Below are 13,437 nucleotides of genomic sequence, written 5' to 3'. Positions count from 1 at the left end.
CTCCCAATGGCACAGCAAACCGCCGTCTTGATCATGGACCGCGACCCAGACCTGACTGGACTACTGCAATGGCTGTTCCCAGTCTGTCACCCGGCAAGCCACGCAGAAGGAGTCGCGAACATGGCAGATACTACCTGCTGAAGGCCGGATTTTCCATACCGTTGGGACCATTGCCTTGTGACACTGAACACCAGTCTGCGGACAGCAAACAGCTTGCCAGTCTATCAGAACGTGCTTGCAAGAAGGACCTCCTTTCCCAGGTGGGCATGCAAACCCACACCACGCTTGCCAGATCATATGCAGCCCACATAATCAGGACTCGCCCTGCACCCTGAGTGAATGGTCGACGGACCGGCACAATGCCAGCAAGCCACCCTCAATCAGCTGCAGCGCTCGAACCATGTTGATCTGTGCGCGTCTCTTTATTGGCACGCTCCGTCAAGGCAAGTGAAGGCAAGTCAATGATTACCGTTTGTGGTGCGGCAAACGCTTGCCATTGGTCAAAAGAATCAGGTGAATCGCATCTTTCTGCTCACAATACCTATAGCCGTTTCAACGAGTCTATTGTCGGGTGGCTGAGCCCCCTCGGTGTCTGTATATAATACACCTCCTCTTCCTCAAACCTCCTGACTTCTTTCTTCGCCACAGCTGCAAAAGCTCCTCGTTCAGACACTCCGCCATCTCAACACATACACTAACTTCCTGCACTTACGATACAGTCTACCGACTCCCTTCGCTCAACATCAGGCCACGTTCTACCACCCCCACAATGGCCCTACACGCCAAAGACAGCCCGCCAGTCAAGATCGGCAAGAAGTACGCAGGCGGCAATGGCGCTCACGCCCAGCACACCACAAATGAGGCTCGTAATTCAGGGGTGAGGGCTAGAGAGGTGGTGACTATCGTCATCAACAGCAGAACCGTCCGCGAGATGGGCCTCGACACCCTCACCCGTTTCTCGCAAGCAGCTGCGGCACAATTCCCACGCGCAACTATCATCATCAAGGAGAACACCCGGAATGCTTTGCCCGGTGACGGCTCGATCGAAACCACGGAAGCTGAGAAGAGCCCTGAAGGCGCGCAAAGCAGTTCGGTCAGCCCGGCGGGAACGGTCACCAATACCGACGTCACGAGCACACACAACCATGTGTATCACGTTGGGAACTCCCAATCCGCCAAATTCCCGTCCCTCAAGGCCTTCGAGTTCGTGTTCGACTGGATGGAGCGCGCGAAGCACACTCCGCGCGGCAATCACCCAGAGCCGTGCGCCGTTCACGCCAATAACATGCAGCATGACGAAGCTGATTTTCACTTTCTTTGCGAAGTCTACGACGTCACTCGCATCCTCGACATTCGACCAACCCCACACAAAGCAGTCGAGCAGGTCATGACTTACGTGTCCGTCAACAAGCCATCCCTGAACACATTCAAGGCGTTGACCAACGTCCTTCCCGCCGACGACAAGGTTGTGACCCGTAAAGTCACATCGTTCTTTCAGCATGGCAAGAAGGGTTGCTACAAGGGCTCGGAAATCGACGAAATCAAGGCCTCCGTCCGCACTGTCAATGATGATGGTGTGCTCTGGTCTCGTTTTGCGGCCATCGAGACGTCCCGTGAGGCTCACGACTTACGTCACACGAAGAGATCCCACGACCGCTAGGAGCAAGGGGTGAAAACTGAGCGAGGCGAGATTCAATGGGTTTTACAGTAAGCGTCTTGTGCTGAGCCAGTATTGAGGGCTTGGTGGAAAGCGTTCAATGTCAAGAGCTGCTAAGCATGGTCAACTCAACCACGGAAGATGGTCATCTCACCTCAACGAAGTCATTCGCTGTGGAAAAGAGCAATTACTGGAAGCAAAGAGCCTGAGAGAGGTTGAGAATGCTGTTCCGTTGGTATTTCTGAGCGTTCTCTTGCTACACATGACAGCTTCATATATTACACTTCTGCACTGCAATACTGTTCCACTAACCAAGAGCTGCTAACTGGACGCGAGGCTCATCACTTTCGTTATATGGAACCCGCTACGAGAACTATATTGTCCGAGGTGCTGAGGCGGGCAAAGCTGGCAAGACACATACCTATGGGAACGATCAATATCTCCACGCCCACCGTTCATACACTCATCACCCTTCACGAGCATCTCCCTCTCTACGACGTACTCATCACCGAGTTAATCATCTCTCACTTCAAACATCTCCAGGCTGGCACCCATGAGAGCGAAGACGTGACCGGCATGCAGGATTACGTCAAGACGGTCGACATCAAGCTGCACGATCGTTTCGCGGCCATCGAGATGACTTTCCCGAACCAACACGTCTTCCCCTCGAGGTACGCCGGCAAGAAGAGGCAGGGCGCAGGGAAAGCCTGATCATTGGAGGAGGGCAGAAAGGTGGCGGCTTGAGTCGAAGAAGTCAGGAGACCGGATTGAGAAAGGTTCACGATTGAAAAAAGGCATAACAGGCGTGGTCGCTTATGGTTCGAAGAGTAGCAATATGGACTGGGACAGAGCTTCAATGGACATTGCAGCTATCGTGAATTTTGTCAGCCGGTCTGAGACTGATCTCGTGACAGCTTGAACCCGGCAGATGAGATGTCTCAGATGAAGCAATCCTGCAGCAGACACAGCACTATGTATTATCAACATCATCACTTCTAAGCTTATCGTTATTGCTAACGATCCACTGCTCAGCACCCTCTTCCGACGTGAAGTATAACATGACCTTTATAGAAGCAGTATGGATTGCAGCAGACCACATGGAACCCAGCCGTCAGCTCTCGCAACTCGGGTGTATCAAGCCTGAGAGTACACTCGACCATTCCTCTTGACAAGCTAGTGATGGAAATGGGTAGCAGCCCCGACATCCTGCTCATCCTCAATATCCGTCTCCGTCAACCGGAGCCTTTCAATCAGCTCAAGACCGCTGTCGCGGTCTCTGCCCAGACTCTCAACACCTTGAAGGCCGTCCACGAGCACCCCCGCTCCATCACCTCATCATCACCCGCACAGTCACCTCCTTCTTTCAGCATTTCGAGCAGAGGACCTAGGCCATCGACGAGATTTCGATCATCAAAGAGTAGGTGAAGGACCCGGCTGTTGATCCAAACCTCCTGCTCCGATTCGCGGTCATCCGAGCTTCTAGAGAGCGCCATGACGAGCGCTGTGCCGCTCGGGCTGTGCAGAAGGGCACGACGGCGAAGGCACGCGAGGAGACGACTACCGGTGACGCAGCTGCGGGCACGAAGACGAGTGCGAACGGGGACACTGAGAAGGGTGCCCCGACCGACGGAGTTGACAAGCGTGTGAAGACCAAGTCCGGTTCCAAGGAAGGGCTGAACGCGAAGGGCGAGAGGGCCTCGGGCCCAATTGAGAATGACAACTGGTGGCTGTTGAGGGAATGAGGTGTAGTGGTAGGTGTATTTGTGGCACAAGAATACTGGATGTAGCTAAATCTGTTGTGATGAGGAGCGTAAGTCGTATGGCGGAGCGTCGTAAGAAGTCATTCGACTTGATGCTGAGGAGTATTGGTCCGATGCCTGCTTCCTGGCCGCGCTGAAAGCGTCTTGACTCCTGCTTTCAGTGACTCGAGAAGATTGGTGACCTTCGTACAATTCATGCTGCAGCGGCAGCTTCATGCATCATTCCCTCCAGCACCGAGTCCAGCGAACCTTTTGACCCATGCACGTTTCACCAACAGATGCTCATCGCGCTGGCCATATAACAGACCTTTCGAGACCATTCTGCCTTGTGACACAGTGAAGCTGGTTCGCGGACGGCAAAGAACACGCTGGCCAGCTCAGCATCTGCTTGCAAGAGGAACTCCTTCCCTAAGATGGACACGCGAAGCTAACCCATGCTTGTCTGGTCACACTGAACGAGCACATGCTCGGCAGCCTGCGCATCTCTGTGTTGGCTCACCTATGCGAGGCAGTTGAAGGCAGGGTGAATGTTTGCCATCCAAGGAGCGGCAAACGTCTTGCCATGGGTTAAAGGGCTGCAGTGAATCGCTACTTCGGGTCGCACCACGTATACCACTGCCAATGACTCGATTAAACGGTATATAACCAACCTTCGCCCTGGCTCAGATCTCGATTCTTTTCTTTCCTTACCACAACCGTAACCTACCAGGCTCTCTCATACCCACCCCCAGCCGACTTCCGATACACTGTCGTTGACCTACCTCTACTGACATACAGCCAGCTGGGCCACCTACCTCTGACAACATGGACTCCCACGCGATGGACTCCGCTCCAACCTTGATCGGAAGGCGAACTACGAACGGCCAGCGCTCTCGCATACCTATTGTCGCAATCATGCTCCGAGGAATCAGGGTGTACGAGATCGAGTTGAGGACGCTCAAGCGGTTCTCCACGACGGCGTGGCAGACCTTTGGCAGGTCAACTTCTATCCCGAGGACCGATCCTCAACAGGAGTTGACGTTCGACATCGAAGACGCTCGCTTCTGGCAGCTGCCGTCCCCGTCCGCCGTCAGAGTCGTCCTTCAATGGATGGACCTCGCCAAAGAGACAGCCGGTAACGACCTGCTGCCCCGCCTCACGGCCCCGGGGGGCTGCACATTCCATTTCGCGTGCGAAGTCTATGCAGCCACCATCATCTTCAACGTTCGCCCACGCAAAATCTCGAACCAAGCTCTTGAGCCTCTCATGAAGCACGTCTCCACCCAGCCGAGTAAACTAACTCTCCAGACGGTTCACGAACTGCTCCCCATCGACAACGTTCTGATGACCCGATGTATCACGGCCGCCTTCGAGAACCGCGAAAACCGCAAATACTTTCCGGGAGAGATCAGTGCAATTAAGACCTACCTGAAGGTGGATCCAGAGCTTGACTCGCGTTTCAACGACATAGGTCGCTCAAGGCGGCGGAAAGTTCAACGTCAGCGCCGCTACTGAGGAATCCTGCGCGAAAGCATCATTGTTGCGGAGAGAGGTCTAGTGGACTTGAAGAGTGGTGCGGATACGAGTTGCTGGCAGGGCAGCTTAGACAGCGTGTACACTTACATCAATACTGTCATCTTCCACCTTTCCTGTTCGTCACGACACGTAGCTCTTGCCTGTCCTCAATTTCCAAGCCGTTTCACGCCACTTCACTCTTCACCCCAACACCGCCAGTAAGCTCTCCACCAAACCCCTCTGGCACGCCCCTGGCTGGCCTTCCCAGTGCCCCATATCTCGGCCCGACCCACGCTCCCAGGAGCCTACTCCAGGCAGTCCCGCCAGCCAACACTCTTTGGATGACCTTGTACTGATGCATATCCGCATATGCCAGACCAGTCTTCGGATCTCGGAACTTCGCTGGCCAGGACGTGACAGCACAGCGCTGCTTAGCAGGCGGCGGAGGAAGAGGGACTTCGGTCCTGCCGTTGCTGCCTTGGATCGCGCGTTTGCGTGGCCGAGTGAGGAGGTAGGTCCTTTCGTCTGAGGTGAAAGGTGGATGTGAGGAGGGGAGGAGTTCGGATGCAATTGGAGTCGGATCCAGAGGGTTGGCTTCTGGTGCCTTGGATTTGGGTATTCGTTTGGTAGTAGTGTTCGAGGTGTCAAGATTGGGGAAGGAAGAGAGGATGAGGAGCGTTCGCTGGGCTTGTTCGCGGATGAGAAGTATTGGTGCTGGGGGTGGTGCGATTGGCGGCTGCGGTTGGACGGTGAATTGGTGAGAGCCTGGTGGCCAGCCGTGGTAGATATGGGGTTGTGGAGGATGAGGTGGGTAGATTGGTTGCTGCGGTGGAGGCTGAGCAGGCGCGACACCGTTCAGAGAGGGCGCGCTCGGTGTGTAGTTGGCTTGAGATGGTGGCTGTGATGGTTGCGAAGCGTACTCCTGGATGCCCTGGAGCCAAGAGACTGGTGGTTGTGCCGGAGGCTGGTGTGCTTGTATTGGCGCAATCGCAGGCTGCCCTTGCACAAATGGAGTGGTTGTTGGCTCTGGCGTTGACTTCGCCTGAGTTCCAGCGGGCGAGTCTGCGGCCACACTTGGCTGCTTCGAAGCTGTAGCCGTTGTTGGCTCAGTGCCAGCATCGCCCGCCCCATCGCCAGCTTCCTGCTCAACCACCTTCTCCTCTATGATTTCCTCGACCTTCCGACTGCCATGCGCCACCCTCTTCACCTTGATCCGCTCTCCTTCCCACAGCACACTACCACTCCAGTGCCTTATCATTGGACCGTCAAACCCCTTATTCCTCTTCGCAGCCAGCGCCTCATCCCTCAGCCTCTGCCGCTCCGCCTCCTCCCTCTCCCACTTCCCGAACTCTTTCGCGGTCTCCTTCTCGATCCTCTCACACTTCTTCAGCCGCTCCTCTTGAGTCAAGCTCGCCATGACCTGCTTCGTCTTCTCCCGCTCTGCGGCGTTCTTCATGATACGCTTCTGCTGCTCACTTCGTTTCGCGCTTTGCTTCAGGTTCTCGTGAACGATCTCGCGGTTCGAAACAGCCAAAGACCGTCCAGACTGGCGAAGAGGGGCATCAGCGGGGCTGGGAAGCCAGTTCGAGCGCTCGCTCTTCTTCTTCGGCCGCTCCACCGTAGTACCATCTTCTGCCTTGACATCGTCCGCGAGCTTCACCCTCTTCGCAACCTTCCGCAACGCCGGTACCCTCAGCTTTGCCTCAGCAGCCTTCCGCTTCTTCTTCGCCTCATTGCGCTCCTGCTTCTTCAGCGCCTTCTCGCCCTCCAAATCTTCCTGCTGCCCTTCTTGCGGTGGCCCGGCGTCTTCGTCGTCGCTAGACGAATCGAAGGCCTCATCCTCGTCTCCAACGTCCTTGTCTGAGCTCTCGTACTCTCCGGCATCCTCCTCATCTTCCGCTAGCAATTCCTTCTGCAGCTCTTCATCGTCAAGGTTGTTCCGGAGGGCTGCGTAGAAGTTGCCTGCAGTCGCGCGCTTTTGTCGTGTAGCAACGAGGCCGGTCTGTACGAGATCGTCGCTCTCGGACCCGCTGTCTGACCGCTCGTCGTCTGACATCTCGGTGGTGTGGATGTTGTGCGACGCGACTTTTGAAGACAGGTGTGGTTGGATTTGGAGGTTCAAGCTGATGTTGCTGGTTGGTTCGGGAAGCCCGGAGCTAACGGAGGTTCACGTTAACGAATAGTACAAATTCTGGAATTCCTCCAGCTTCTTCCTCAATCCTCATCAGCCATTTTCCTAGAAAGGCGTCGTGAGCTGTAACAGTTGCCCATAGACTAGGTCTATCCTGCTCATAGCAACAGCGCAGGCGCGTGGCCAAAATGCTTTTCACACTGGCTCGTTTACAGTCTCGCCCGTGGTCACATCGAAAGCCGGGTTAGTGCGCTCTTTGAGTGCTCTGTGAACGCTCGACGTCCGCGAGAACGTTGGCCTCAGCTTGCGTGCACCAATTCGCAGGTCGTAGAACCAACGTTGCTGGTATCAAGGCCACAGAATGAGTACACAGGGATCGTCCTGCAGCCTTAACGCAACGTCGTCCTCGCCTCGTTCCGCCACGCGCCAAGACGAGGTGAGAGCACATAGTCTTCAAAGCAAGAAGAGACCACCTCACGTGGCTCTAGGGCTTCTTCCGTCCTCGCAATTCGCTTCATCGAAATCGCCATGTCTCTTCTTCCACCACCCCCTTCTCCAGTTCCTCCCACAATGAAGCCGCCAACGACCTTCCTCAGCTTATCCACTGAGTTACGCAACTACATCCACAACGTCTGTGGCGATCTCAATGTACGACCTGCGACTCGGCCACCAAAGCTTCAAGCGAGGTGGGGAACGACGGTTGTAACATCCACAATTGTGTCGCATTGCGCAAGTAAAAGCAGCAGAGATATGGCCGGCCCGGAGGGTGATGTGTCCTGCTCATGCGAAGCCAAGGCGCCATCTGGGTATGCTGGCCGCACCTGCCGATAGCTTCTCCATTAACCGGTACGCATAGGTGAATCGCAACGGCGATGTGGCGGCAGGCTGGGAGAGAGAGTCAAGGAATGCCTCTCCCCGCTGTTGACTGTCTCCAAGTAGGTGAATGAGCATGCTGTAGAGATGTAATGGTTATCGAGCTCGAGAAGTGCCAGAGGTCCCGCTCGGTGACGATCGAGAAGGATGTGAAGGGCTGCGTTGATATAGGTGGTGGAGGAAAAAGTATCTGAACGCTTGCGGCATAAGGTCAAATTCGCGCTCCGCTGGCATTTCACGATAGCGGATGAGATCTGGTAGCAGGTGGTGTGAAAGTTCTCTTATGGCATTGATGCAGCTACATCCCACCTCATGAAACGCCTTCCACGTGCAGCTGCCATTCGAGGCAGAGTGGTATTCACCACCAGCACATCGATGCAGTAGTATAGAGAAGCAGCCAAACCACCATGACGCTCGCAACTCCCCGCTTATTTCTTCTTGTCCGACTTCTTGTTCTTCGCCGTACCCCGAGTCTCCTTGGCACGGTTCTTCCTCTGCTTGCCTGTTCAAGAAATATGTCAGCATCCATCGCACTCTTTCCAAACCTCCACCATTGTGATTCAAAGTGTACTCACGCTGCTGCCGGCTTGCCTTCTCAATCTTGGTCGCCTGCCCGTATCTCACCAGCCTGTAGTGGGGCTCGAAGTTCTTCATCGCCTCAGCCGAGTCGTAGATGAGCGCGAAGCCGGTGCTCTTGCCGCCACCGTACTGCGTGCGGAAGCCGAAGCAGGAGACCTGGTCCTTGGAGGCCTTGTAGAGTTCGGAGAGCTTGCCGCGGAGTTCGTCCTTGGAGACATTGGGGCGGTTGGGGTGGAGGACATCACTGTAGCAGACATTTCATTAGTATATACTTTTGGTGGGCGCTTCGCTGCAGGCGCAAGGTTTGCATTGAAGCGGTGTTCGTCGCTGGAGAGGGTGTACGCACACGACCATCTGCTTGCGGCCGAGCAGTGGGTTCCGGATGAACTTGCGGGTTCGGAGGGTGACCTGAGATTCGCTCATATTGGCGACTGTGTCTTGTCGGATGAGCAGTTGTCGAGGGTGCGTGAAAGCGCTGGAGTTCGAAGTGTCGTCGATGAAGTCTGGTTAGCGCATCAAAATCGTCGTGGGGCGGCCGGGAGTCTTGGCATATGCCTGACTTTTGGCCTTACGAGGGTCGCTGTTCTTACAACTTCATCCTACCCGACAATGACAAAAATATCGATCTCATCAATTTCTACATGACGAGACACGCTCCTCATCAGCTAAAATAACCACCGGATCGCTGTTGAACTACATGGATCCCCAGCTACTGCTCTTCCGGCGACAGTACTTCCAACTCTTCGAGCCAGACTTCCTCGCTTGGCCTCCGAAGCAGCTCTTGAAAGACCTAGGAGTCCAAGGATGGCTGTACAACAAGCTCTTCAACGCCGACGAGGTGACATATCTGCCTCCTGATAGATACCGGTATAGGGTACTCAAGCCCTTGGTAACTAAGATTGAGCAGTCTATTGAGGATCCGGAGGAAGACGTAGGTTACGCCTTCATTTCTGTACATCCATTTCGTATTCCTTTTGCGATACCACCTTCTCGTTACCACTTCTCTAATTTCATTCCTTCGCCGCAGACGATCTCGGATGAGCTAGTAACCCATCTTTCTTCCCTCGTTGCTTCGGGCTTGCTACCGGAGATTGCAGCGGTACAGCAGAAGTCCTATGTTACGTTCTCGTGCCTCTCACCAGAGGTGAACTTGTCAGATGTACCTGAGCAAGAGCCTACTATCACAGTATTGGAACGCCGCAACCTTATATCTGGCTCTACCACGACAGGCTACCGAACATGGGAAGCTGCGCTACACCTTGGCTCATACCTGCTCAGCAATCCAGAATTGATACGCGACAAGAACGTTTTCGAGCCTGGAGCGGGCACTGGCTTTTTGTCGATACTATGTGCAAAGCATCTCGAAGCCAAGCATGTCACCACCACCGACGGAGATGAAAGTGTGGTCGAAGCTTTGAAGGAGAATCTCTTTCTCAACGGTCTTGATGAGAGTGATACGGTGAAGCCTAGTGTCCTACGGTGGGGCAGAGGATTGCGAGGTACATGGGTTGAGGAAGACTTTGAGGAATGGCCGTGTGATGTTGTTGTTGGCGCGGACGTTGTAAGTTGATTGATGCTATGTGCAACGAGGACTTGCTGACAGACGCTCAACAGACCTACGACAAGACTATGATCTCAACCCTGGTCGCTACGCTTCGCTTTATGTTTGATCTCAGACCATCACTCCAAGTCCTGCTATCGACCGCCGTGCGGAATGCTGAGACTTACGAAGGATTACAGGCGGCATGCGGTACGTCCTTTACGACGTTATAAATCCATCCATGCAAAACAGCCGACTGATTCTCATGCACAGCCCATAACAAATTCAATGTCAAGGAGATTGACTTCCAGCAACAGCCGATCCGGGAACAAACAGCACTTTTCTATGCTACGGCCGTGCCATTGAAGATATTGTCAATCACCAAGCCTGACTGATAGGACTTTATCTTGTCAGAACCAAATAGACGGCTTTCCAAACAAATCAACGAGGTATGGAATACACGACAGTATATACGAGAAGCGCAGTACCCAGGAACATCGTCAGAAAGCGAGAATCTAGTCAATCGCGCGTAGACAAACGGCGGCGTGTACATCACGGAGGAGGGTAGACGTAAGAGGCAGCGAGACATCACAAACAAGAAGGGAGACGAGCGTACGTAAGATAGAGTTAAGATGAGCGGTGAACAATGTTTCGTGAGTACTCTTATGATTCGGCATCCATTTCGTCCGCAGATCTTTTCTGGTCGCACTGCGGCTGCTCGTCTGATGATTTTGCCACTCCGGTCGGCAGTTCACAGCCCCTCAGCACGTCCTTGTCAGACATCGCCTGCCCGGCCAAGTACTCCTTGATCTTGTCCGTTGCTGTCCCGTTCTGATACTGCTTGACTTTGGCGACGCCCGTGAACTCCTTCAGCAACGCTACCAGCTCGTAGTCATCGCTCGGGGCACCTTGCTTGAACTTCCTCGCCCGCTCAAGATACTCGTCCTCATCGGCCGTCAGCTTAGGCAGCATTCCGTAGGTCTTGCAGACACGAACACATTCTTCGCAATCAGGATCTACGTCCGGACAGCGGACGTTGGTGCAATTCTTGCGGCCGCAGTGCTTGTACTTCTTGCAGGCCTTGCCGATTTTGTTGATTACGAAGATGGCCTCAAGCAAGAATCCGAAACCCTGGTAATCATAGCCCCGGGTGTAGCGAAAGTCTTCTGCGTTGAGGCCGGAGTCGGGATCGAATACGTTCGATCTTCCGAAGTCTGCCAGTACCACGGTAAACCCGAATTCCGAGTCGTCAGGGCGGATGAGCAGGTTCTCGCAATGGAAGTCCATGTGTCTTGTCATCATCGTCTCACGCGAGTAGGACTCCATGGTCTCAGGGTCGACGCCAAAATGGAAGACAGCAAAAGCATTGGCGATGCAGCGTCCGATGTGATACTGTGTCCCGAGATCCAGGTCGCGGAAGCACACCTTGACAAGCTTCCGCAAAGTGCCGCCTCCAGCGTATGGAGTGGCGAGCCACTGACAGTTCCCTTCGACGTGGTGGTCGACCAAGCAGGTAATCTCCCATCGCTGAGATAAGTGCGGCAGTCTCAAGACCTCGATCTCGTTCCGTAGGTCATTCTTGTCTTTGGAACCAGACTCTTTGACAAACTTGGCGGCGACAAGGACTGGGCAGATAGCAGCAGCCCTTTCCTCGGTCTGATCATCTGCAAACATATCGCGTATCTTCGAAAGATGGTCATGCCTGATGGCGAGGTAGCAGCTGCCATTACTGCCTTCTGCGATCAGCTTAATTTCAAAATAAATTTTCCGAAAGTGCCGTCTGGATTCTTCTGCGTCACTTACCCGGCGGTTTTGTATAATTCCATAGGACTTGTGTGTCAGGCCGAATGGCTTCTGTGTTAGGCCGAACATTGCGGAGACGTTCTCGATGCCTGCAACGAGTATGTTGAATATGATGGTATCTGCTGTTCGATCTTCAATTGCAACGACCGGCGTGCTGATCCCGTTCTCGTCCGTAAAAGCAGGGCTTCGAGTATGGATTTTGGGGAGAAGCGGAAATCCGCTATACAAGTCGTAGTCTTTGGGTATATACACTCGGGCTTTCTCTGTCGCGACAGACAATGCAACAATGCTCATTGTAGCAACGACAAGTCCCATCGAGACAAAGAGGACAAAGCCGTCTCGCACAAGGTCAGCGCATTTCTTTGTTTTCAGTCAATGTTCAGCGCGAACCCAGCACCGGCCAACAGTTCCTTGTCGCCCACACGCTGCTCCGCCAAGTATTCCTATATCTCGCTTGGCATGATGAGCGGTACGTCCCAGCGCTGCTGCGTCCTTGCGACATCTGTGAACTGCTTCAAAAGTGCCGCCAAATCTTCCTCCGTCTCCGCCACAGAGCGCCTAAGCTTCTTGGCCCAGCTCAGAAACTGCCTTTCTTCGACACTTAGCTGAGGACGCACACTAGGACCCGAAGCGACCCTGAAGCAGCCTTTACAGTTGAAGTCTGGACAAGCACGACACGTGGAGCAGCCACAATGCTTGCAAATGCTGTTGACCTTTCCCACCTTTGTTGTCACGAAGATTTTTTGCATCATGCAACCCAGCTTCTCGTAGTCCTGCCGGCGACAAGCTCTGAAACGCCCTGGGGTGTCGGGATCGTGGGGTCTGGATTCATCGTATTCCCAGCTTCTCCCAAAATCGGAGAGTACCACGTCGAAGCCCAGCTGTGGGTCTGAGGTTGGACGTACAAGGAATTTGCCGCCGTGCATGTCCATGTAAGTAAGTTTCGGGTAGTGCTTCGAATGGGGTGTCATATCTTCTGAGTCAGTGATACCCCAGTGGAACAGGAGAAGAGCGTTGGCGATCTGCAAAGCAATGTGCCACTGCAGTCCCAGATGTATGTGCTGGTAACAGTTCTTGACGAGAGCTGTCAACGTTGACCCTGGAACGTATTCCATAGTCATCCACTGGCATGTATCCTCCCGGAAGAAATTGATCAGGCTGGTGATTTGAGGCTTGTGCCGTAGCACGGGCATCTCCAACAATGCGACTTCGTTTTCAAGATCGAAACCGTCCAAGCTGTGAGGAGTGTAGAATTTGACCACTACGAGACATTCTCGCAGGTTGCTGCACAGCTTGTCCCTGGAGCCATGGCATTGGTAGGCCGTACGAATCCTGTCCAAGTCGTCACGTGCTATTGTCAGATGACACGATCCGTTGCTGCCGCTCGCAAGAAATTTGATGATCCGGTGGGATCGGCGAAAGTGCTCCTCGGAACTAATTTGAGGTTCCTGTTCCATCTTTTGGGGATGATGCGCAGGCCTTTGATGAATACGAGGACTGACGGATCGGAAGACCCAAAATTGTGCTGCCAGCGCGCGGTTGGGGCGAGTAAAACGGAGATTGCTTGCTTGTTGAGGTGATGTCGTGTTGTTACGGCCAT

At 54.0% G+C, this 13,437-nt stretch overlaps 8 protein-coding genes across 8 annotated transcripts; 4 read left to right on the top strand and 4 right to left on the bottom strand.

The window, feature by feature from the left end:
- Positions 1–769: 769 nt before the first annotated feature.
- Positions 770–2,368, top strand: LTR77_001662 (uncharacterized protein; the record flags this gene model as incomplete). The annotated part of the gene is made up of 3 exons (XM_064798923.1): positions 770–1,613; positions 1,668–1,707; positions 2,053–2,368. 3 exons carry the CDS (start codon positions 770–772, stop codon positions 2,366–2,368), a joined length of 1,200 nt encoding a protein of 399 aa, XP_064663250.1.
- Positions 2,369–2,836: 468 nt separating this feature from the next.
- On the top strand, positions 2,837–3,399 carry LTR77_001661 (uncharacterized protein; the record flags this gene model as incomplete). The annotated part of the gene is made up of 2 exons (XM_064798922.1): positions 2,837–3,078; positions 3,141–3,399. The coding sequence occupies 2 exons, from the start codon at positions 2,837–2,839 to the stop codon at positions 3,397–3,399; spliced, it is 501 nt and encodes a 166-aa protein (XP_064663249.1).
- Positions 3,400–4,038: 639 nt separating this feature from the next.
- Positions 4,039–4,911, top strand: LTR77_001660 (uncharacterized protein; the record flags this gene model as incomplete). Its single annotated transcript, XM_064798921.1, has 2 exons — positions 4,039–4,054; positions 4,199–4,911. The coding sequence occupies 2 exons, from the start codon at positions 4,039–4,041 to the stop codon at positions 4,909–4,911; spliced, it is 729 nt and encodes a 242-aa protein (XP_064663248.1).
- Positions 4,912–5,095: 184 nt separating this feature from the next.
- On the bottom strand, positions 5,096–6,967 carry LTR77_001659 (uncharacterized protein; the record flags this gene model as incomplete). Its single annotated transcript, XM_064798920.1, has 1 exon — positions 5,096–6,967. The coding sequence occupies one exon, from the start codon at positions 6,965–6,967 to the stop codon at positions 5,096–5,098; it is 1,872 nt and encodes a 623-aa protein (XP_064663247.1).
- A 1,376-nt stretch (positions 6,968–8,343) lies between these two features.
- LTR77_001658 (uncharacterized protein) lies at positions 8,344–8,917 on the bottom strand (the record flags this gene model as incomplete). The annotated part of the gene is made up of 3 exons (XM_064798919.1): positions 8,344–8,417; positions 8,491–8,738; positions 8,841–8,917. The coding sequence occupies 3 exons, from the start codon at positions 8,915–8,917 to the stop codon at positions 8,344–8,346; spliced, it is 399 nt and encodes a 132-aa protein (XP_064663246.1).
- Positions 8,918–9,191: 274 nt separating this feature from the next.
- On the top strand, positions 9,192–10,429 carry LTR77_001657 (uncharacterized protein; the record flags this gene model as incomplete). Its single annotated transcript, XM_064798918.1, has 3 exons — positions 9,192–10,055; positions 10,109–10,244; positions 10,308–10,429. 3 exons carry the CDS (start codon positions 9,192–9,194, stop codon positions 10,427–10,429), a joined length of 1,122 nt encoding a protein of 373 aa, XP_064663245.1.
- A 268-nt stretch (positions 10,430–10,697) lies between these two features.
- LTR77_001656 (uncharacterized protein) lies at positions 10,698–12,131 on the bottom strand (the record flags this gene model as incomplete). Its single annotated transcript, XM_064798917.1, has 2 exons — positions 10,698–11,780; positions 11,838–12,131. 2 exons carry the CDS (start codon positions 12,129–12,131, stop codon positions 10,698–10,700), a joined length of 1,377 nt encoding a protein of 458 aa, XP_064663244.1.
- A 149-nt stretch (positions 12,132–12,280) lies between these two features.
- On the bottom strand, positions 12,281–13,294 carry LTR77_001655 (uncharacterized protein; the record flags this gene model as incomplete). Its single annotated transcript, XM_064798916.1, has 2 exons — positions 12,281–12,718; positions 12,743–13,294. 2 exons carry the CDS (start codon positions 13,292–13,294, stop codon positions 12,281–12,283), a joined length of 990 nt encoding a protein of 329 aa, XP_064663243.1.
- Positions 13,295–13,437: the final 143 nt, after the last annotated feature.

Source organism: Saxophila tyrrhenica (assembly GCF_035928015.1).
Source record: "Saxophila tyrrhenica strain CCFEE 5935 chromosome Unknown scaffold_2, whole genome shotgun sequence".
Taxonomy (NCBI): Eukaryota; Fungi; Ascomycota; class Dothideomycetes; order Mycosphaerellales; family Extremaceae; genus Saxophila; species Saxophila tyrrhenica.
The sequence above is the reverse complement of the archived record's forward strand: the minus strand, read 5'-3'. Positions and strand labels throughout refer to the sequence as shown.